General features: G+C 47.5%; 1 protein-coding gene across 1 annotated transcript in view; it reads right to left on the bottom strand.

Moving 5' to 3' along the window:
- Nucleotides 1-24,979, bottom strand: part of LOC141988904 (uncharacterized) — a 66,529-nt gene that overhangs the window by 30,106 nt on the left and 11,444 nt on the right. The window contains exon 3 of the mRNA XM_074955054.1: nt 13,485-13,604. Coding sequence (XP_074811155.1) covers nt 13,485-13,604 — 120 coding nt within the window. The remainder of the gene's footprint in view (nt 1-13,484; nt 13,605-24,979) is intronic.

Below are 24,979 nucleotides of genomic sequence, written 5' to 3' on the forward strand. Positions count from 1 at the left end.
GAGCTGAGCGGGCTCCATGCATGCCGTGGTATGGCGTCTGCAGGAGAGCAGAGTTGCAGCGAAAGCGGTGGATGATGACGGATGCCACGAGAATAGATATTTATACAGAAAGACGAGAGAACCTGCGAGATGGATTCATGGCACCAGGAGAGCAGGAGAGCAGAGCTGCAGCAGCGGATGATGACAACATGGAGAAATTTGCTATTGAGACTGAGTTCATTTACAAGAGCAGGAGAGCAGAGTTGCAGCGGAAGCGGTGGATGATGACGGTTAGCAGTCGTACTGCACCGTCTGCTGACAGCAGCATCCAGGACACAACAGCAGCAGTGACAGTGAGCTGAGCAGGCTCCATGCTTGCCGTGGTATGGCGTCTGCATGGAAAAAAGGCACGAAACGATTGTCTGCCGTTGCTTTCACGGAGGGAGGGGCAACTGATGACATTTACCCAAAACCACCCGTGACAATGTTTTGCCCCATCAGGCATTGGGAGCTTAACCCAGAAATTCCAATGGAGATGGAGACTGCAGGAACTGTGGGATAGCTACGCACAGTGCACCGCTCTGTAAGTCGATGCTAGTCACGGTAGTGAGGACACACTCTGCCGAATTAATGCGCTTAATGTGGACATACGCAATCGACCGTATAAAATCAATTTCTAAAAATCGACTTCTATAAAATTGACCTAATTTCGTAGTGTAGACATACCCACACAGAATCATAGAAGATTAGGGTTGGAAAAAATACTCTGATAAGATCTACTGTGTCACTCTCAGACCTGAGACAGAGACTTTTCTTCCCAGAAGCAACTGTCTATCTTTGGATGCTCCAAAAATGGATTAGCACCAGCAGGATACCATATACATGAAAAATCAAATATTTTTGGAAAAGGGACCTGGATCGGGTGAAAAGCTCTTTGTTTTCGTTTTGCTTTATCCAACTTCGTACTCTGAATCTTTTATATAAGCAAAAATTAACACCATGTTCGCTACAGAAGACAATCCGTAAGCTTTGGTATCAGGCTGTTCAGTGCAATTATTGAATATGCCTCCCTTAGTGCTTTTGGAAGCGTTATGGCCATAGGACTTGATTTTCAGAGGCGCTGACCACCTTCAACATTATTTGAAGTCAGTGGGTGCTGTGGTGCTCAACATCTCTGAAAATCAGTCCCCTAATACCCTCTCTATCAGCACTTGGGCGCTACAGATGCGTAAACCTACCTATCCCCCAGTGCACCACTGGCCCTTAAAGCCAAAGTTTAGCTCTAAAATTGCATCATTTATTGTATCAGTACATAGCTGAGTGAATCAGCAGTCCCTGAATGAGAACATTAGCAGTCCCTTAGGTGGCAGTTATTGACTTTACTTAAAAGACAACCAAAGGAAAGAACAAAAGCAGAAGTTCAATGCACAGAACCAGGGGAGTACATTGCCTTTGCAAAACAGCCAACTGGACATAGCATTTCTCATTACCAACATAAACATTACGTCAATCGGGTTCAAAGGTAAGTAATGTCTGGCACAGACAGTTTTGTGTAAATACAGCTAATAGAAACATGATTTATGTAGTTAAGGGCCAGGTTGTGATGCCCTTGCACTGAATAGAATCTTATACAATGAATAGTTCCCTTGAAGTTATTGGGGCTACTTGCGGAGTAGAGGACTAGTGTGAAGAGGGGAATCAGTTTGGCTCTAGGTGATTAAGCAAACTGAGGCCCAGATCTAGGAAGGTACATAAGCAGGTGTGTAATCTTAACATGGGAACAGTCCCACAGCAACGTGGCTGGAAGTTATACCCACACTTTAGTATCATTCTCAATTGACACTTCAAGTAAGAAATAACCATTTCTAACAATTACTTGTGTGTTTAAAATTAGGTCTCTGTTGCTTTGCAAATGGAGAAACCTCAAACTACAGTATCTAAAATCTATATTAGGCTGGAAATGGAAAGGAGTTTGGGGATTTTCCACTGGGTTAGACACTGTCTGTACTCAGTCACACTCAATTATCATACAAGGCTGGTCTATTTTTAGGTGGAGCTAAACTACATTCCTACCCCACAGGCTCAGTTTAGGGGTGGACAAACTAGCAAATGAGCAGCGTTACACAGAATGTTAGCCATTACTAAACCTCCAATTCCCCATTGTTGCTCAGGGCATGTCTACACTGGCAGAGTTACAGCGCAGGCAGTTACCGCGCCGCTCAGGGAGCGCAGAAGGGAAACCGCTGTTGTGTGTTCACACTGACAGCTGCCTGCGCAATAGGGTGTTCACACTTGCGGCACTTGCAGCGCTATTTGGGGCGGTGCACTCTGGGCAGCTATCCCCCAGAGCACCTCTTCCTCTTCTGCCACTAAGAGTTGTGGGAAGGTGGAGGGGGTCGCAGGGCATCCTGGGTCCTGTCCCAGTGCCCCGTGATGCATTGCTTCTGATCCCAGCAATCCCTGTGCTTCTGTCCGCATTTGGCGCCATCTGTCAACGGTTTGTGTATTGTGCACCCTGCCTCTTCGGTCTGCAAGAATGGATCCCGCACTGTTGACCAGTATGCTGCTCGCTGTGAGTAACACGTCACGAGTGGCAGTGGAGTTATTCCTAAACTACAAAGGCAAAAGGAGTGTGACATTGATCTTGCTACGCGTAGTAGCTACGACACGAGATTGTTTGTGGCATTCACGGAGATGCTGACCACAGTGGAACGCCGCTTTTGGGCTCGGGAAACAAGCACTGAGTGGTGGGATCACACTGACATGCACGTCTGGGATGATGAGCAGTGGCTGCAGAACTTTCAGAGGAGGAAAGCCACATTCATGGGACTGTGTGATGAGCTCGCCCCAGCCCAGCAGCGCAAGGACACGAGAATGAGAGCTGCCCTGTCATTGGAGAAGCACATGGTGATTGCACTGTGGAAGCTGGCTACTCCAGACTGCTACCAATTGGTCACTAACCAGTTTGGAGTGGGAAAGTCGACCACTGGACTCGTGTTGACGGAAATGTGCAGGGGCATTAATCGCATCCTGCTCTGAAAGACTGTGACTATGGGCAACGTGCGTGACATTGTGGATGGCTTTGCACAAATGGGCCTCCCTGACTGTGGAGGGCGATAGATGGGACTCATATTCCAATTCTGGCACCAGATTACCTAGCCATCTATATTAGGGGTGGGGCGATGGTGGTGCAGGAACGGGAAGAGGCAGGGCAGGGGTGGGGCCAGGGGTGAGGGTGAGGTCGAGCACCCACTGGGTAGAGGTGAAGTCGGAGCCTATGGATGCATGCATCTTTTGGAATACCGGCCTGTTCAGGAAGCTGCAAGCAGGGATTTCTTACTGGACCAGAAGATTACAGTACGGGAAATCGAAATGCCCATTGTGACCCTGGGAGATGCCGCCTACCCTTTAATGCCGCGGCTTATGAAACCATACACGGGGCACTTTGACAGTAGCAAGGAGCGGTTCAACAACAGGCTGAGCACGTGCAGAATGGCTGTGGAGTGTGCTTCTGGACATTTAAAGGCCCAGTGGTACAGCCTATATAGTAGGCTGGACCTGGCCCATGACAATATTCCTATGCTTATAGCCCTGTGCTGTACGCTCCATAATATTTGTGAAGAGAAGGGTGAAAGCTTCACTCAGGGCTGGATGGCTGAGGCTCAGCACCTGGAGGCTGAATTTGAACAGTCAGAGACCAGGGCTATTAGAGGGGTGCAGCGCGGGGCCATAAGGATCAGGGACGCCCTGAGGCAGCAATTTGAAGCTGAAAGCCACTAATATTTGTTGCTATGCTCGGGAGTGCAGTGCTTGTAATGCTAGGAGGTGCTTGTGATTGGTGCAGACAATGCACCATGAAGGTTTAAGGAAATTGCCTGTTGCTTTGCAGGGCTCTGTTTGCTTTCAATTAATGGAATAAAGATCGCTTTCCAACCAACACAATTATTTTATTAAAAAAACAATAACTGGAGGAGAGAGACAAACAAAAAAACACATCGGCACTGAGGGGGATGGGGGAAGGGAGGGTCCCAGGAGGAGGAGGGGTCCCGGGATGGTTAAAGGTTTGTGTATGTCCAGGTATCATATCCAGCCTTCTTCACTGGAGTACAGTGCAGCAGCTACTGTACATCCGCAGGGCTAAACTGCAGAGGGACGGGTGTTGATGCAGTGGGTACTGGGAGTCCGCAGGGCTGGACTGTGACCGGGCAGGAGTGGAATGCCGCGGGTAGAGACTGGAGCCAGGAGGTTGATAAGAGTGTGTTGGTGGTGTCTGGGGGGTCCGTGGGAAAGAGTTTTGCAACAGCGGCTGCAGGGGAGGGCGGGCGTGCTAGTAGCGCCTGGAGTGTGTCCGCTTGGCACTCCATAATATTTAAGAGCCGCTCCATGGCCTTGTTCTGGTGTGCCATGTTCTACTTTCGGCCCCTCTTCTCGCTGTCTGGCCACTCCCTCAATTCTTGTTTTCCAGCCGCGGAGTGCATCATGACATCAGGCAGAAAGTCCTCTTTAGTTCTCTGTGGCCGCTTTCTAATTCTGCGCAGCCGTTCAGCTGGCGATAACAAAGAGGGAGGCTGGGTTCCCAAGGTCATATCTGTGAAGCCAAAATGCAACATTTTACAGAAGCAGTAATTGTTTGCAGCACACAGACCACTGATTTAAAACACAGCCACTATGCACATACCTGTCACTAACTGGCTGACCCCAGGCAAGCACACATGAGCCACAAGACCCCCAAAATGGTGAGTAACCACAGGGGCAGGGGAAATCAGTGTTCCAGGACTGTACTATACACTGGGCATGTGGTTATTGGGGAGAGCCAGCACTGTGGGGGGGGGGGCTTATAATCATTCCTGTCCCCACATTTTCCACAGGCTGTGTTCATTATGGAAGATATCTCGCTGCTGAGGGTGAGCAGGGAATCAAGGGAGGGTCTTCTCCAAGACTGTGGCTTCCGCCCTGGCCCTTATGCGGCTCGTCTGTGTGCAGCAATGGTCCCATCCCCCCGCCAGTGATGGCACAGTGGCGCATGAAAGTTACCCTTAATGGGGCAAGAAATTGCAGCAGCTCTGCCAAAGAAACTGCAGCAGCAGTTTGCCCAGTATGTCCATGAGAGTTTCGTGGAGATCTCTGAGGTAGATTCCTGTGAAATGAGGGAGTCAATCAACACCCTGTTCCGTTGCTCAGACTAGGCATGTGGTGGTACGTGCATCATACAGACACAAGCCTGCTTTCTGTAAACTTCCTCTCCTGTTTGCGCTTCCCCAAGATCTGACCGCTGTGACTGGCTAGCTTCCTCCGGGGTAGAGAAGAACTCCTGGCTGCATGCATCTCTGACCTCTGAGTTGTCCTCTGCCTCTGGGTCCCCTCCCCCTCCACATTCTCGTCCAAGATTTCCTCCTCCTGGCTCAGTCCACTCTCGACTGGCACGTGAGCCACCGAAGTATCCACAGTGGCCTTACAGTGGAGGTGGGGTCACCACTGAGTATCGTATCCAGCTCTTTGTAGAACTGGCAGCCAGGGCCATCCCTACCAATTATGGTGCCTTACACAGCCCAAGCACTTGCACCCCCCGTGCGGAGGGTCTTGGCTGAGCTCAAGGCCTGTGGGGCCACAGAGGCAGGAGCTGTGGGGGGCCGCTTTGGGGGGGCCCCACAGGCCCAGAGCAGCCCGGGGAATTAGCGGGGGGCCTGGTACCGGCAGCAGGAAATGGGACGACCTGGACCCAGCCCGCTCCGCTCCCCCGGATCCAGCCGTGTCGCTCAAGGGGGGGCTTGGGGGACGGCATCTGCCCCCCACCCCCGCACTCACCGGCAGTGGGAAGCAGAGCGACACAGCGGGGAGCCAGCGGAGTGGAGCGGGCTGGGGCTGGGTTTCTCTGCTTCCCGCCACCGCTGGTGAGTGCAGGGGTAGGCCTGACTCCTGCTGCCATCGCCAGGCCCCCCCGGGCCGCATCCGTCGCTGGGGGAGGGGGCTTGGGAGAAGGGGTGGAAAATGGGGACAGGATGGGCCTGAGGTGGAGGGAGTTGTCCCGGGCCCCGCATCCCCCTAGGAACTCACAGGAGGGCCAGCTGGGGGATGGGGCTGGCTGCTGGCGCTGCCGCATATGAAGTATGCAGCTGCGTAGGATGCCATGAAATTTGGGGCAATTTGGTGCCCCAAATTTCGTGGTGCCCTACACAGCTGCATATTCTGCGTATGCCTAAGGACGGCCCTGCTGGCAGCTCATGGGCGCAGCACCAGAGCGGCAGTTTGCCTCCCACGCCTCCGCAGCTCCTTCACTTTGACCTTGCACTGCAGTGTGTCCCAGTCATGGCCCCTTTCTGTCAAGCATCGTGAAATCTGCCATAGGTATCATAATTCTGACAGCTGGAGTGCAGCTGGGACTGGACAACCTCCTTTCCCCAGATGCCGATGAAGTCCAGCAGCTCGGCATTGCTCCAAGCAGGGAATCGCCTGGTGTGTGGAGCAGGCCTGGCCACCTGGAAAGATGCGCTGAGACCACTGCACGCATCACTGAGCAAAGAAGAAGGGGACTTTCAAAATTCCCAAGGAACGTATGGGGTGGGGCTCACGGTGGGTCACCTGAGGGCAGGGCAGTAGAGTTCAAACCGATAACCAGAGAGGTGAGAACAGGCATTGTGGGACATCTCCCGGAGGCCAATCGCAGTGCTGTAATCGCCAGGGTGTCTACACTGGCACAGCGGTGCTGTAGCCCCGGCGCAGAAAGCTGTACGCCTCTCGTTGGGGTGGGTTTTTTACAGTGCTGCAACTGTGCAGTTTCTGGGCACTAAGTGGCTTGGCAGCGTCTACGCCTCGGGAGTTACACCACAGAAAGCTGCTTTACTGCGCAGAAACTTGCCAGTGTAGACAAGGCCTCAGTTATTGAAGAGGAAAGACTTCACACTCTGGATCACACCACTATTTGTGTAACACATGCTATTAAACAGCTGTGCCTGAAACAGGATCTAGTCTGGGGTTTAACTTTTTTCTGCACACATCCCAGACTTGCTACTTAGTGCGGTGGGGCAAGGTTAAATTTACACCACATGGACTTGATTTACCTCTTCAGATTCAGAATATGTAATTTGTTTGTTCCTTTACTTGGGAGACAGCTGCACTCCATGGGAAAACAGACCACTTAATTAGGGACTTGATCCAAAACCCAATGAAGTCATTCGGCATCTTTTTATTTACTTTGGTTGGCTCTGGCAGTGGATTATATGATTCAAACAGAGGAAGATTCAGAATACAGTACATACTACTGTCATGAAATGGCTAGCCCCTCTTCTGTCTTATAGGGTTGCCAGGTGTCTGGATTTCTACCACAACATCCAGTTGAAAAGGGACCCTAGCAGCTCCAGTTAGCACAGCTGAGTGGGCCGTTAAAAGTGCTGCACCCGCCCTCTGTGCCAGCTCTGCACCTCCCATTGGCCAGGAACTGCAACCAATGGGAGTTGCTGAGGCAGCGCCTGCAGGCGGAGGCACATGCACAGTGCAGAGCTGCCTGACAACTCCTATGCCTAGGAGTCGAGGGACATGTTGCTGCTTCCTGGGAGCCCACCAAGGTAAGCACTGCCCAGAGCCCACACCCCTTCCCACACCCCAACTCCCTGCTACAGCCTGGATCCCCTTCCCACACCCAAACTCCTTCCCAGAACCCTCACCCCACACCCCCTTCTGCACCCTAACCCCTGCCCCAGCCCTGAGCCCCCTCCCACACCCAAAGTCATGCCTGATGCTTGCACCCCCTCCCACATCTCTGCCCCAGCCCGGACCCCCCTCCCACACCCAAACTCCCTCCTGGAGCCTGTACCCTCCTGCATCCCAACCCCCTGCCCCAGCCCTGAGCCCCGTCCTGCAACCTGAACCCCTCATTTCTGGCCCCACCCCAGAGCCTGCACTCCCAGCCAGAGCCCTCACCCCCTCCTACATCCCAACCCCCTGCCCCAGCCCAGTGAAAATGAGTGAGTGAACGAGGCCGGGGGAGAGCAAGCGACAGACGGATAGGGGATGGAGTGAGTGGGGGCGGGGCCCCAGAGAAGGGGCAGGGCCTCAGAGGAGGGGCAGGGCAGGGGCAAGGGTGTTCAGTTTTGTGCAATTAGAAAGTTGGCAACCCTAACTGCCTAGGGAGTAGTATCAGAGCTGCTCAGCTGTGTGCCACCAGCCCTATATTGTTGATAGCGAAGGAGATTCATTTTTAGTTCAAGTTGTAAGGTCCTGTACTTTTGGAACATGAGGATCTGAATTCTATCCTTACTGCTGCGGTGAGGGTCAGTGTGTGCAGCAAACTAACAGCCGTGCCACCTGTGAAGTTCCTCGATGGCTCTGCTAAATAATGTGAAAACTTACGGGAAAGGAACATTTTAAATTGTTGTTGTTTAAATTAGAATGACCATGTAATGGCAGCATTGCCCCACAAATGCAAAAAGACTGCCTGAGTTTATGTGATGGATCTCATATTCTGGCATTTGTGTACACGTTGCTTCAGATCAGGATAGAGGTGAAGCGGCGGCAGACCTGGAGTTAGGAGCCCCTGGGACTGCAGTAAACTTCATACATAGCATTTTTACCTCCGCAGTCTAGGATTGTGTCTCAAGCCAATTCTCTCCTCCTCTCACAAGATGGCTGCCAGTCTAGTTACTACTGGTGGTTGCGGTGTGACATTTGACCCTTGGCTGGAGTCATGGGATCCTGCCAACTGCATTCAAATGCAGTTCTGCCTGAAGTAACTGTATAAACATGACAATTACTCTGGTGATTTCCCCCTTTAGGAAGCGAGTTGTTACTTTAATGACTAAAACCAGGTTTATTTTGCAGACTTCTATTCCTTAACTGCCAAGTTCCGTTGATCTCAATGGAGTCTTCCAGGTTGTCACTGAGGCATCGCTACGGGGTTGTAACATTTTTATAAATGGACTAATTTGCTGGCTGATCCTTTATCACTGGTGTCGATGGGCAAGAAGAGCCCAGCTTGATTCTCAGATTCCAGGTTAAATTTGAAGGTTTGGAAATTTGTAGTGGGAGGGGGGTTACTGCTTTTCCTTGTTAACTGAGTACATTTGCTCTGGAAATGGCTGAGAAACAAACCTGGAAGGCCATACAATTTCACAGTAACTCATCAGAGTAGAAATACAGTTTAAGGTTGCTGTCAATAGCACTTTGTAATGAATATGTTGGAAAGGAGTGCTGAAGACGTGTGTGATGTGTGCCAATCCCCAGGGAACTACATGACCCACCTCTGGGATACAACTTTCCCCCTGACTTTAGAGAGGTGACCAAATTCAGTCCTGGGTTAACTCCATTGAAATTAAGTGCTGAGTTTGGCCTAGGGTCTCCTGAGGTTGGCTGCAAACTACAGCTACAAGAACTAGTTATGGATCATATTCTTGGCACTTAGGCAAAGTTTTAGTTCAAATTCATGAGGTAAAAATATACATACTGACATCACCTGACTTTCCCGGGGTTTTCCTCCAAGTTAGACACTTTCCACCACAAATCTGCATAGCGTCTTTGGTCTCAAGGTGTCTTGAGATAATACATTAGATACAAGTGTGGCATTAACATGCATGAGCATGGGACTAGTCTGCCTATAATGGATAATGGATAATGGATAATCCATGCCTATAATGGATAATGGAAGGTGATAAGACATGGTCCCACATATAAAGGTCGCTTATTTCTCCCACAAAGCTTTGGGCCTTTTCAAAGCTGCCCAATAAGGTGTCTGGATCTTGCCCCAACATGACAATGCCCTGTGGTTGGATCCTATGCCCTGGTCTCAACACTTTTCTTTGGCTCCTTTACCTTTTACCCAAAGGGCTGTGAGACCGGATTTGAAGTCCCAGGTCACACACACATATGGTTCCCAAAGGTGTTGAGTGTTGGGAGAGTAAAGTACACCCAAGGACCACTCAGGTACAAGCTGAAAGTGCCATTAAACTCTTGCCACACGTTAAGTTCATCATAGTCCTTGGTGCGGTAGGCAAAAAGAATGGTTTCCCGTTTGGCTGGTAACTCCGAGGCCACCTTCATATAAAGTGTAAATGCTCCAAGACTAAAGGGCAGATCTGGGGACAGGACAACATAGCTAGTCTCTGTTTCCTCTGGGAAAATAAAGGCTTTTTCAAGGAGACCTAGGACAGAAATCATAGCTAGTTATAATCACATCCATCCTAGAGCAACTGTAATTCTCTCATCACTTGACTCTCTGTGAGGAATGAATGGGTTTGAGTCAGAATAGGATCAGGAAAGAAGACAGGATGTGACTTAGGCAAAAGTAATAAAGAACCCTCCACAAACGTGTCCATCTTTCAAACCAAGTGTGTGATAACAGTTGAAGAGAATGAAATTCATTCTTCAGTGTGAGATTTCATTCACTTGCCTTCACAGTATTTGTTCTGAACGTTAGAGTGGTTTGGATAATTATTGCCAAATGGTGAGTCACACTGGGGAGGGTTGTGTGATCATGCTCAGTCGTAATAAGTGATGGGCGAACCTTGACGTGTTCTGTGGTGGCTTGACTTTGATGAGATCACCCATTCAAAAAGGTACACACAAGTATCTTAGGGAGAAGAACGAGAGAGTCCAGAGGCTCTCTCTTGTTTTGTACTGAGATCGTAAACTCCTTGGGGCAGAGAGCATCTTTTTGTTCTGTGTTTGTACAGCATCCAGCACAATGGGACACTAGTCCATGATGGGCCTTTTAGGCACTACAGTAATATGAATCAATGTTGGTGGCCTTTTAGATGAGGAAATTTGTTCCTTAAAAATGGATTGAAACAACCAAATTTTTTCATATAAGCCCCCCCAAAATCACATTTTTCTGTGAAAATTGTTTAACTACTAACACTTCAGGTTTCTTGCACTGCAAAAGACTACAGGAAAGAATATTCTTTGTTTTCTATACTTCCCTTTCTGTACTTTGTGCATTTGACACACTTTGTATATTATTAGGCTAGAGGATGGGTGGAACCTGTCTAACACTGGTGGGTCTGATAGCTGCCTTTCATCTGGGATAATGTTAGCAGTTAAGCTACTTTTTGGAGTAAGATAACTGAAACAAGAGGGACCACTGACCAAACCACAGAACACATGCAAGGCTCATTAGATGTTGAGCTATGTGGTTGGAGGGGTTTCACTGGTGACTGAATGCCAATGCAGCTGGCTGGCTGTTGTTTTGTGGAAGCGTGCTTGTCTGTGGGCAGAAGCAGCCAGAAGCAGAAGAAGGCAGAGAAAGCAGCAGAAGCAGAAAGCCAAAGAGACAGCAAGTGGAACACAGCTAACAAGGCCCTGAGAGAAAGCCTATAGGGAGAACTTTTTGGGCAGAAGTGCTGACTGGAAAGAGGTTTGGAACTGAGAGCAAGGAAACTGCCTCCTGCTTCTTAATTCCTACTGTGTTCTGGGAAACAGGACTCTGTGCACATTGCTTGTGAATAAACAGGATTGCTTCAAGGAAATACCTGACTCCATAATGAATTTCTTTTCCTAATGTCAGCAAGGGAAGGAGGTGGGTAGGGGGCGAGGGAGAGAGGAGCAAGTGGGGGGCAGGACCTTGAGGGAAGAGGCAAAGCAGAGGGCGGGGCCTTGGGGAAAAGGGCAGGGCAATGGTGGAGCCTCAAGGGAAGAGGTGGAGCAGGGGTAGGGTTTCAGGGGGAAGAGACAGGGCAGGGGGTGGGGCAGAGGGGGTCCAGCTGTCAGCATTTAGAAAGTTGGGAACCCTATGTTTTTATGATGGAAAAACTGTAGGCCACAAGTTTAGTTTGTTTGTTAAATGGATGTAGTCAATTTGAAAATTTACATATTTGTCTGAAATTGTGTTTGTTACTTTAGTAACAAGAAACACCTAAAATTATCCCCTTCTCTCCCAGTTTGTTTACACGGGGCTTGGTCTAGCACTATTTAAGTTGAGGAGAGTTTTGTCACTGACTTCAGTGAGAGTAAGCACAGGCCCCTTCTACATTTGACAGCATTTTGTGTATAGTTAGTTTCAGCGTTCCTTTATAGATTCAGTTAGTCAGTTTCTGCCTTTCTGGAAAAACATCTAAAACATCTGTAAACATCAACAGAAAAGCAGAAAAAAAATCAAGTAATAAAGGGTTGTCTTTCAGAAACTGGAATACTGTATTTTAAAAGGAGTACGTTAACAAAAGATCAAGTCGACTGTCCCTTTTAGGGGATGTAGAGAGGGGGTGAAAGAATATTAAACAAACAAAAACCCCCCAAAGCAGAAACCAAAACTATAACCCAAGAATAAGGCACAAAAAAACAAAGAAAGACAAGGAAAAAGTTGGAAGGAAACAGAGAAAGAAAAAGAGACAAACTATTCTTTAAAAATGTAAGAAAACATTCATACCAGTTGTTTACACAGTTCCAGGCATCTCACAAACTTTGTTTACCACCTCAGTGGTCACAGTCAAATTGGAGACTTCACTCACAAACCTCATCAAAACTCTCTTTGCATCAGAAAAGGCTTTCCCCCAGAAGTCCCTTCTCTTTTGAGTGACATAAATTGAACATTGCTGGTGTGTGTCCAATACACCACACACTTGAGTATATCTAATTCCAAGGATCAGAAAGCAGTGGTGCATGTACATACACCTATGTAGATCTGATTCTTTCCAGCAAACGGCAGCCATGTATCTGAACACAAGCCAGTGCATTCCACCGAGGCAATGCTCTACTCCTACACCTAATATTATCCTCTCCTACCCGCAGTTTATTTACACTGGGCTTAGTCCTTCACCATTGAAGTCAAGGAGCGTTTTGCCTTAAATTAGACTTAAATAGAGTAAGCACAGGCCCCTTGTACATTTGACAACATTTTGTGTACAGTCAGTTTCAGTGCTCCTTTATAGATTCAGTTAGTCCGTTTCTCCCTTGCTGGAAAAATATCTACAAACATCTGTAAACATCAATAGGGAAGCAGAAAAAAATCAAGTCAGAAAGGGTTGTCTCAGAAAGTAGAGTACTGAAAAGGAGTATGTTAACAAAAATCAAGTTGACTGTCCCTTACAGGGGATGTAGAGAGGCCAGAGGGGTATACGAAAGTTAAACAAACAAACAAACAAAAATCTCCCAAAGTAGAAACCAAAACTAGAACCCAAGAGTAAGGCACAAAAAAGAAAGAAAGGCAAGGAAAAATACGGAAGGAAACAGAGAAAGAAAGAGAGACAAACTGTTCTTTAAAAATGTAGGACAACATTCATACCAGTTGTTTATACAGTTCCAGGCGTCTCACAAACTTTGTTTACCATCTCGGCGGGCACAGTCAGATTGGAGACTTCACTCCCAAAAACTCTCTTTGCAGCAGATAAGGCTTTTCCCCAGAAGTCTCTTCTCTTCAGTGACAAACATTTAACATTGCTGGTGAGTATCCAATACATCACACACTTGCGTATGTCTTATTCCACAGATCAGAAAGCAGTGGTGCGTATACACACATCCATGTAGATCTGAGTCTCTCCAGCAAAAGGCAGCCATGTATCTGAACACAAGCCAGTGCATTCCACTGGGGCATTTTCCACTCAGGTAATCACTGGATGGAGACCCATCAATGGCATTGCCAGGGTTTCCATATTCGTTAAAGATGCTGGACTGGAATGCTACACCTTCAAGTGCCACATTAGAAACTGCAGAAAATAATCAGGAATACCCTGTTTTACTGCAGGCGAGCTTAAACTTTCAAATGATAAACCCCATTTGCACTGGCAGAGAGGACCTGGGAAGGGTTTCTTCTGGGAGCATTTTCCCAGATAAATTTTAGATAGGAAAAGGTCTTGCTGGTAGGGGAGGGTGCCAGCGGCACTATTTCAGATTTTGGTGTATGTTTGTGGGGGCAACTTTAACCTTGGTTCCAGGGGCTACTTAGGCATTTGAAAACTCTGTCTTTTAGGCAGATAACTTAGCAATTAGCTGACAGGACCACTGTATCTAATTCCCATATAAAAGAAAGAAAATTAAATAAATATTAGACCCATTCAACTCTAATACTAACATGTTTTGACATTTTGTGGCAAGTCACTTAAGGGATACCGGTTAGGTTTAAAATTTTAATGTATATTCTTACTTTGTTACTAACTCTACAGAGAGACACCGTCAGGACTCTTGAGTTCTATCTCAGCTCTGGGAGGGGAGTGGGGTCTACAGCAGGAAGCAGATAAATCTGGGTTCCATATACGAAGGTTAAAATGGCCATACTGGATAAGACCAATAGTCCATCTAGCCCAGTATCCTGTCTTCCCACAGTGGCCGATACCAGGTGCTTCAGAGGGAATGAACAGAACAGGGCAATCATCATATGATTCATTCCATCACCCACTCCCAGCTTCTGGCAAAGAGAGGCTTGGAACACTCAGAACATGATGTTGGATCTCTGCCCACCCTGGCTAATAGCCATTGATGGACCTGTCCTCCATGAACTTATCTAGGTCTTACTGGAACCCGGTTATAGTCTTGGCCTTCACAACATCCTCTGGCACAGAATTCCACAGGTTGACTGTGAAGAAATACTTTCTTATGTTTGTTTTAAATCTGCTGCCTATTCATTTAATTGGGTGACCCCTAGTTCTTGTGTTATGTGAAGGAATAAATAACACTTCCTTATTAAATTTTTCGACACCATTTGTGATTTTATAGATCTCTATCATATCCCCCCCTTAGTCATCTCTTTTCCAACATGAAAAGTCCCAGTTTTATTAATCTCTCTTCATATGGAAGCTGTTCCATACCTCAGTCATTTCTGTTGCCCTTCTCTGTACCTTTTCCAAATCCAGTATATCTTTTTTGAGATGGGGTGACCAAATCTGCAGCAATATTCAATATGTGAGCCTAGCATGGATTTATATAGAGGCAATATGATATTTTCTGTCTTATTAGCTATCCCTTTCCTAATGATTCCCAATATTCTGTTAGCTTTATTGATTGCTGCTGCACATTGAGCAGATGCTTTCAGAGACCTATCCACAATGACTCCAAGATCTCTTTCGTGAGTGGTAAAAGCTAATTTAGACCCCATCGTTTTGTATGTATAGTTGGGATTATATTTTGCCATGTGCATTACTTTGCATTTATCAACATTGAACTTCATCTGCCACTCTGCTGCCCAGTCACCCAGTTTTGTGAGATCCCTTTGTAACTCTTCGCAGTCAGCTTTGGATTTAACTGTTTTGAGTAATTTTGTATCATCTGCAAATTTTGCCACCTCACTGTGTACCCCTTTTTCCAGCTCATTTATGAATATGTTGAACAGCTCTGGTCCCAATAAAGACCCCTGAGGGACACCACTATTTACTTCTCTCCATTCTCACCATTTATTCCTACCCTTTGTTTCCTATCTTTTAACTGGAGTGCTTGGCAATGCTTTCAGGATCATCGAATAATCCTTAATTTAATTTAATGGCAAGCTTTTTGTTATCTTAATCACTTTTCCTCTGTTTATAAACAAACTGCCTGCCCCAAAGGCAGAAGCTGGGAGCAGCACAGAACTCATCACATATCACACTCAAGTTGTGTTGCAGATAAGAGCTCTGTCTGGGGCTGGAGGTGCACTGTGAGCAGACCTCAGGTAAGAAACTTGGGTGGGGGGGAGACCTAGAGCCCCTCCTGCCCCCCTAAATGGCGTCCCTGGAGGGTGTGTCCCATTGTCTGCATTTGGAAACTAAGAGCATCTTGTAGGATTACGATCAAATCTGTCAACGATCAACGGAGAAAACAGTTGGCATGTAAGAGTGCTCAGTGGCAGAATCACGGCTAATGTAAGTGGGTCAACGTGCTGGTTCTGTAGCTGCTTTTGGCAGTGGTGGACTTGGCCTGCTAATAGGAATCCTTCTCAATAAAACGATCAGATAACGGGGAGGGGGAAATAGAAGTAAAGAATAATCTCTAACTAGCACTTATCTTCATCTGCAGACGGTCCCTTCAGGGCTAGCATAAGAAGCAGGGAGAGGCTACGTAACATGGTTGTATAGTGGCCTTTTCACTGTATTTGCAAACAAAATGTTTGATTTCTATTTAAATACCCTGTTTGAAAATTGGACAACTCCCCAGTTCTGGGAGATGGAAAGATTCTGAGAGGATTAAACTCACTTGAGCACAATATCTTCCAATTAGAATTGTTCTAGAAAGAGGAACATTGTTTGACCAAATATTTAAAGGTCCCCGTGACTGATAAAGTGGGAAGAAAGTTCAATAATGAGAGGGGAACTGCATGAGGGTGGTATCCCGTATCCATGCAGAACCCCACTGAATTCAATAAATGCACAATTGCAAACTATCCTGATGCAAAGGAAAGATAGGAAGAGGCCAATATGGCTCCATCAGAAACACTCTAATGAGCTGAAAACAATGGTGCAAGTAGAAATAATTTCTTACCAGTACTGCACTCATAGGAGGGACACAAGGGAGGGCACGTGACCTACCCATGTGACCCTCCATGTGACTCCTCCCCAGCCTGGGGCCCCCATGTTCTCCCCATCCCCTCCAACACCCCCCTTACCTGTCTCAAATTTTACAACTGCATCTGTTGAACAGATGCAATTGTAAAAATGATGCTTTGGGCCCCTGGTGCCAACTGTACTTCTAGGTATCATTGAGGATCCAGCAGCACCCCAAATTGAAAACTTCTTAAATGAAAGAAGGATAGGAAGGACAATCACCCCATTTCCCTTAACACACTATCAGTGCCTCCCTTATGTCCAAACTAAGCTTCTGCAGCTTGCCTTTATTTAAGTATTGCTCTCCGCCAGGCACTAGGAAAGGCAAGATGCTGTGCCATCTGGGTTTGATGGAAAAGAGGCATCAAACTGTGTGTGCCATGTACATCTTGATAGAATTACAGCCCAAATGATTTTATTATTTTCCTCAGCATGACATGCAGGAGGGGCAATCAAAATCAGCCTGGCAGAACATGCATGAGAACTGTCTCTAGACAGATAAGCAACTGATCAAAATCACATTCTCTGATCTCCTGGGGTCAAATCCTGTTTCCATTGACATCAAAAGGAGTTTTGCTATTGAGTTCAATGGGAACAGGCTTTGACATTTGGAGAGGAAAGAACAAAACCACTCAAGCAAGGGCTATGTTGCTTATACTACAGGTATCAAAGCTGTTGACTCATGTGAGAAAGTCAGCAGATATCTGATCTTTGTCCATTGCAAGGGAGAAATCAGCAATCAATGAGGCTAGAACAGTCTCTGTACCATAACCAGCAAAGGATCAAGGAAATATGAAGGCTCCAGATTACCTTCAAGTCCACAGTCCCTTGGTTAGAATGCTCCCATTAGAATATGTTCACAGTCCAGAGGCTGGAGCAGGAAAGAGACCAGAGCAGGAAAGAGGCAAAATGGAGATGTTTCCAGGCCAGGGCCTTTTAGCTTCTGCCAAGTGCCAAGGAAAGGGAAATCTGTTCTCACTGTGAAAGATGGTGTTTGGAGTCACATGGGCAAGTTACATGTCCATCACCCCCACCCATATTCTAGTTAGAACATTCACAAAAAGTCCATTAAGTGTAGACAGGTGTCTTCCAGGGTCCATTGTGAGCTAAGTGTTCCTTAATGGGCCATTCAACTTGACTTGTCCCTCTATGTGCTGGCTAAATACCTTGTGGGCATTACCACAAGAGCAAGAAAACATGTAGTAAACATAGCTAATATTCATAACTTCATATACCAAGATGAATATACATGCATAGAAATAGCATAATCATAAGTACCAGCTATTTCACCTACATGACTGTTCCCAGAAAAGATTCTGAAAAATCACACCATGTACCTGAGACCCTGTGTACCAGCATCGTGCCCCACTGGAGTTTTGTTACTTGTTATGTAAGAACAGAGATGGAGCCAGTGACATGACTCTGTTTAGCCTAAAGGGGCAAGGTTAATTTTTAGCTGTTCAGGTGTGACTGCACCTTTAGTCAGTGAGGGCATACTGCCTGGCACACATTCAGGTTAATGGGCTTCACTGTTCCTTTTAAGGGTCAGAAACCTGGTATGTGCTGAGGTGGTTTAAAGCATAACACAAGTTTTCAGGTTTGCAAATCTGTGTACCTCTGCCTCTTTGAGATTCTATTATTAATTATTATTATTATTTTGCTGGTCATAATGTGGGAGGGTATTCTCTCCGCCCTCTGCTCATAAGGTTATGTATGTGTCTTGTAGCACTCTTCTGAACACTAGTTGGAAGGAATTTTTTTTTCAGTAAGCGTGGACTGATTCTTTTCTCTTAGAAGGCATGTAATTTTTTCAGGTACGGACTGATTAACACAGAAAACAATTGGGGCTGTTAAACTTCCTTCTAATTCCATAGAAAATTAAGTTCAGCTACATTTTCCAGTACAGTGATGAAATGAGTGTTTGTATATACAAACATCAACATGCTTAACTACTCACTCTCCCCCCCCCCAGATATGTAGTATTCAGTCTGTTTATATGGAATATGGGAGTTGGGTGAGGAGCCATTTCAGCATATGTCTGACTTATTAAAAGACAAATTTTCAGTAGAACTGTATGCTAAACAGTACTGGGTTTACAGTGGCTCCAGTGGTGCCGTGGCACCAGGCCCATGCTTGGAAGGGGCCCACAAAGGGTTAATCCAGCTTGGGCCACAGCCCAGAAATGTGAAGAGTCAGCAACTTCCCAGCACCAGCTGAAACACTCAGCAGCCTGGGGAGCACAGTATGCAGGTGCAACAGGGACTGGGTATTGAAGGGTATGCTGGGAGTTGTAGTTTGCATACCTCTGTGTTCCACTGGGGCCCTGGGACTGGCGAGGCCAGCTGCACTACTATTCCCGGAATGCCCTGCACCATGTTCCCAGTCTTGGCTGAAGTGGGTGGAGCAGACCAAAAAGAAATCCCAAGTAAGGAAATGGTCTGGTGCAGGGAGAGGTTTCCCAGCGCTAATCCTGCTGCAGCCTCCCTCCCCTCTCCCAGCGCTGTAAAAAACCCACCCTCACGAGAGGAGTAGCTACCAGCGCCAGGGCACTGTCTACACTGCCACTTTACAGCACTAGTGAGCTGTAGCTCACGAAAGCTCATGCTCAAATAAATTGGTAAGTCTCTAAGGTGCACAAGTACTCCTTTTCACTTTACAGCACTGAAACTTGCAGCGCTCAGGTTTTTTTTTTTCACACTCCTGAGCAAGGAAGTTGCAGCGCTGTGAAGTGGCAGTGTAGACAAGGCCTTAGCTCCATTGCTAAGATGAAGAACATATTTTCAGCGAAGTTCTTGACAGATTCCTGAGGCAGCTGCTTTAAGGCCGTCAGTGTCCCGCATTATAATCTTCACTCATAGTTCTCTCACCACAAAGCTGGAAAAGGAGGCATTTGTTTTCTTTGTTTTGCAGCTCCAGTTTGGGTTAACATTTCCTCCCGATCTCCTGTTTCACACAGGGTTAGAGGCATAGGGAGCGTACTTGTCAGGCCCTTGCCAGATGCAACATACTCGCCATTTCCTCTGCAGCCAGTTCTCCCAGCTGGGGCATGCTGGGAAAGGTGGGGGGAGTCATGGCTCTGCCTAGGCCCCCTCAGCACTCACTTGTTAGTGGAGGGGAGAAATGGAGTTTCAGACAGCCCCTGCTCCCCACACCCACCACTTTGCCCAGACTCAGGTAGGTCCTGCATGGTTATACAGAGGAGTGGGTGGGGTGGGGTCTGGAGGCAGAGAGGGTTATGTCCAGTGATGAGCTGCCAAAATCTTAACAACCGGTTCCCCATAAAAAGTTCTGATTTAAGGCATGTGCCCCAGTATGTATTTTTTGTACCAACAAGGTTACCATACGTCCGTATTTTCCTGGGACGAATTTTTAAATTTTAAAAATTCCTCCCGGATGGCGATTTAAGAACCAAAAAGCCTGACCTGTTTGGGAAAATACGGATGTACGTTAACCCTGCCTAAAGTTCTTTTTTAAAAAGATGGGCCTGAACTAGAAATGAGCTCCGTTTCACATGTGCGGGTCCCCGCCACTCCCTGGGGGTGTGCTAGGGTGACCAGATGTCCCGATTTTATAGGGACAGTCCCGATTTTGGGGTCTTTTTCTTATATAGGCTCCTATTACCCCCCACCCCCTGTCCTGATTTTTCACACTTGCTGTCTGGTCACCCTAGGGTGTGCACATGTGTGGGTCCCAGCTGCTCCCTGCCCCCCTCCTTGAAGCAGGTGTGCAGGGTTACTGCCCTGGGAACTGCAGGGCACCAGTGGACGTGGGGCCAGCTGCAGACAGGGGCGTGGGGCAGGGCTAGCCGGAGGCAGGGGGTGCGGAGCTGGCTGCGGGCAGGGCAGGGGGTGCGGAGCTGGTTGGAGACAGGAGGGTGCGGGGTTGGCTGGAGGCAAGGGGGTGTGGGGCTGGCTGGAGACAGGGGCTGGCTGCAGGCAGGGCAGAGGATGCAGCAGGGGCTGGTACGGGCAGGACAGGGGGTGTGGCAGAGGCTGGCTGAGGGCAGGGGGTGCAGGGGTGGCTGGAGGTAGGGCAGGGAGTGGCTGGAGATGGGGGCTGGCTGCGGGCAGGAGGTGCGGGGGTGGCTGGAGGCAGGGGCTGGCTGCAGGCAGGGCAGGGGGTGGCTGGAGACGGGGGCTGGTGCGGGCAGGGGGTGCTGGGGTGTGGCAGGGCTGGCTGGAGGCAGGGCAGGGGGTGGCTGGAGATGGGGGCTGGCTGTGGGCAGGGGGTGCAAGGGTGGCTGGAGGCAGGGGCTGGCTGCGGGCAGGGTGGTGGGTACTCATGGGGAGAGCAGCAGGACGCAGCCCAGGCCCAGCAGAGCAGCCGGGGACCCACCAGGCAGCATCGGGAGCCCCAGGGCCAGGGGAGCAGCAGCAGCAACAGGGCTCGTGTCCAGGGCCAGGCGGCAGCCCACATGGCTCCCACAGCACAGCACCCCCGGCAGCCGAAGGAGGAATTACATCACTTCCCAGCCAGAGCCCATCAAAGCCTTAACGCCCCCCTCAGGGGAAGCGGGTTAACAACCGGTTCTAAAACTGCTTCAAAATTTAACAACCAGTTCATGCGAATCAGTGTGAACCGGCTCCAGCTCACCACTGGTTATGTCCCCTTGCTTTGTTGAATGGCTGTGCAGTCCACATTTACAATCTAGCCTTCAGCGAGACTTGGCCAGTGTCTATGGTTTCTGTTGAATTTGTTTTTCACAGAGTTCAAGGGGAACTATATTACATAAATTACCAGTCAATATCCATCAGAAGACACAGTAATTAGTTACAGATTAAATAGGATGAAGGAGTGGTGTTTGTCTTGGGGTTCTGTGGAAATAACCAAATCCAATACACAAACATATCTTCTTGACTTTGAGACCTTACACCACCTGCTGAATCATAGTTTTCCTCTTCCACTGGGGAAAAATCACAGAGAAATGGACATTAATTACCACTTACTGCAGGAAAATTGGGGCCTCCATCTCTATTGTAAGGGCAAAATACTCCAGTAAGATCCACTGTGTCACTCTAGAACTGCAGCAAAAATAGTGACTTTTCTTCCCACCTGCAAGAAATTATCTATCTTTGGATGCTCCAAAAAGTGGATTAGCACCAGCAGGGTACCAAATGCATGAAAAATCAAATATTTTTAGAAAAGGGTCCTGGATCAGGTGAAAAGCTCTTTGTTTTCATTTTGCTTTATCCTACTCCATGCTCTTAATCCTTTAAATGGGCAAAAATTAACACCATGTTTGGTCGAGAAGACAATCCATCCCGAAGGCACAGTAGTTGGGGGTACAATAACTATTACAGAAGCGAAGGCCCCAAGGATGTTTTACAGACACAGATATTTAACACAACCCAATCTTTAAAAAAAATGCATGTGAGTAAGCAGCAGCCTAAAAGCGAGCAGAGCAAAACGTGTGCACCGGTGATGTGCAGTCATGTCACGTGACTCCCAGATTCCCAGCTGCTGTATTGCTTATGAATCAGGGCATGTTGACAGGCCAATGAAACACCTGTGGCTGGCCCATGTATGCTGACTCAGGCTCACAGGGCTCAAGCTGCAGGGCTATAGAACTGCACCGTAGACCTCTAACATCTGGGCTCAGGCTGAAGAGTGGGCTCTGGGACAACTGTGGGGGGGAGGGTCCCAGAGCCCACTCTTCAGCCTGAGCCCAGATGTTTACACTGCAGCTCGATAGCCCCTCAGCCTGAGCCCCATGAGCCTGAGTTACCTGTCACACATGACAAACAATGAACAGCTGAAATGCGTGCAGACATCTCACGGACTCAGTGTTTTCCAAATTATCTGGAGAGCAACAAATATGTTTGACAGAAATCAGGATCCGTTCACAAATCATTCCTAAACAAACAAAGCAAAAAAGGCAAAATTTACCCAGAATAAAGTGAACATCCGAAACAGAAGTCCTGGATTCCCAAAACTAATACATTGGACGTGTTGGCGTATTCAACTAGGGCTCCACGCTCTCTGAACAGTGGCTAGCTCTGGGTTAAGTGGCGGGAAGATACATGCTACGCTTTGGTATCAGGCTGTTTAGGCAGTTATTGAGTACGCCTCCCTTAGTGCTTTTGAAAGCGTTATGGGCATAGGGCTTGATTTTTCAGAAGTGCTAAGCACCCTCAACATTAATTGAAGTCAATGGGTGCTGTGGTGTTCAGTACCTCTGACCATCCATCCCCTCTATCAGCACTTGGATGCTACAGGTGCAAAAACCCACCAATCCCTCAGTGCACCACTGGTGCTTAGACCCAAAGTTTAGCTCTAATATTACATGTATTTTATTGGTAAATAGCTGAGTGAATCAAAAGTCCCTGAATGAGAACATTAGCAGTTCCTTAGGTGGCTGTTATTGACATATATACTTTACTTTACTTAAAAGATGACCAAAAGAAAGAACAAAAGCAGAAGAACATTACAATTACAACAATACAGAGAACCAGGGGAGCATATTGCATTTGCAAAACAGCCAACTGGACATTGCATTTCTCATTACCAGCCTAAACATTATGTCAATCAGATTCAAAGGTAAGTAATTTCAGGCACAGAAAGTTATGTGTAAATACAACTACTAGAAACATATAAAAACATAACAATGGCCATACTGGGTCCGAACAAAGGTCTATCTGTCCCAGTATCCTGTCTTCCGACAGTGGCCAATGCCAGATTCCCAAAGGGAATGAATAGAACAGGTGATCATCAGGTGATCCAACCCCTGCTGCCCATTTCCAGCTTCTGGCAAACAAAGGCTAGGGACACCATCCCTGCCTGTCCTGGCTAATGGCCATTGGTGGACGTACCCTCCATGAATTTTTCTAGTTCTTTTTTGAACCCTGTTATAGTCTTGGCATTCACAACATGCTCTGGCAAGGAGTTCCACAGGCTGATTGTGCGTTGTGTGAAAAAATACTTCCTTTTGTTTGTTTTAAACCTGCTACCTGTTAATTTCATTTGGTGAACCCTAGTTCTTGTGTTATGAGAAGGAGTTAATAACACCTCCTTATTTACTTTCTCCACACCAGTCGTGATTTTATAGACCTCTATCATATCCCCCCTGAGTCATTTCTTACTCTTTTCCAAGCTGAAAAGTCCCAGTCTTATTAATCTCTCTTCATATGGAAGCTGATCCATACCTCAGTCATTTTTGTTGTCCTTCTCTGTACCCTTTCCAATTCCAATATATCTTTTTTGAGATGGGGAGACAACATCTGCACACAGAATTCCAGATGTGGGCATAACATTGATTTATATAGAGGCAATATGATATTTTCTGTCTTATTAGCTATCCCTGTCCTAACGATTCCCAACATTCTGTTAGCTTTTTTGACTGCCGCTTTACATTGAGTGGATGTTTTCAGAGAACTATCCACAATGACTCCAAGATCTCTTTCTTGAGTGGTAACAGCTAATTTAGACCCCATCGTTTTATATGTATAGTTGGGGTTATGTTTTCCAATGTGCATTACTTTGCATTTATCAACATTGAATTTCGTCTACCATTTTGTGGTCCTGTCACCCAGTTTTGTGAGATCCCTTTGTAACTCTTCGCAGTCTGCTTTGGACTTAACTATCTTGAGTAGTTTTGTATCATCTGCAAATGTTGCCAACTTACTATTTATCCCTTTATCCTGATCATTTATGAATATGTTGAATAGAACTGGTCCCAGTACAGACCCCTAGGGGACACCACTATTTACCTCTCTGCATTCTGAAAACTGACAATTTATTCCTACCCTTTGTTTCCTATCTTTTAACTAGTTACAGATCCATGAGAGGACCTTCCCTCTTATCCCATGACAGCTTACTTTGCTTAAGAACCTTTGGTGAGGGACCTTTCAAAGGCTTTCTGAAAATCTAAGTACACTATATCCACTGGATCCCCCTTTGCCAAATGCTTGTTAACCCCCTCAAAGAATTCTAGTACATTGGTGAGGCATGATTTCCCTTTACAAAAACCAGGTTGACTCTTCCCCAACAAATCATGTTCATCTATGTGTTTGAGAATTCTGTTCTTTACTAGAGTTTCAACCAGTTTGCCCAGTACTGAAGTTAGGCTTACTGGCCTGCAATTGCCTGGATCGCCTCAGGAGCCTTTTAAAAAAATTGGTGTCACATTAGCTATCATCGGGTCATCTGGTACAGAAGCTCATTTAAATGATAGGTTACATACCATGATGCCAGAACCGGGGGAGGCCATAACCTTTTCACTTTTTGAAAATGGATGGACCTGGTTAGTTCACTATTCACTGGGGCTGACCCCACCTCTTTCCCCTCCTCTTCCCCCCAGGCCCCACCCCAGCGTGGAGCCTGGCCGGGGAGCCCAGGCACCTGTGGGGAGCTGCGGCAGACCTTCCACCTGCCCGGGGTGGGGGGAGGCTGAGAGCAACCCCTGGCCTGTGTCCCCGCCCCCCTTCTTCCTGCCCGGCCCAGGGCAGGTGAAGGTGGAAGATCCGTGACTCTGTACCGGTTGCCCACAGCTTCTCCCGTGGCTCTCCCTGACCTGGCTCCTGCTGGGGGAGCCCTCGGAGCTGCAGGCTGGGGGCTGGCCTCCTTGGGCCCCCCAT

Source organism: Natator depressus, chromosome 1, assembly GCF_965152275.1.
Source record: "Natator depressus isolate rNatDep1 chromosome 1, rNatDep2.hap1, whole genome shotgun sequence".
Classification (NCBI taxonomy): Eukaryota; Metazoa; Chordata; order Testudines; family Cheloniidae; genus Natator; species Natator depressus.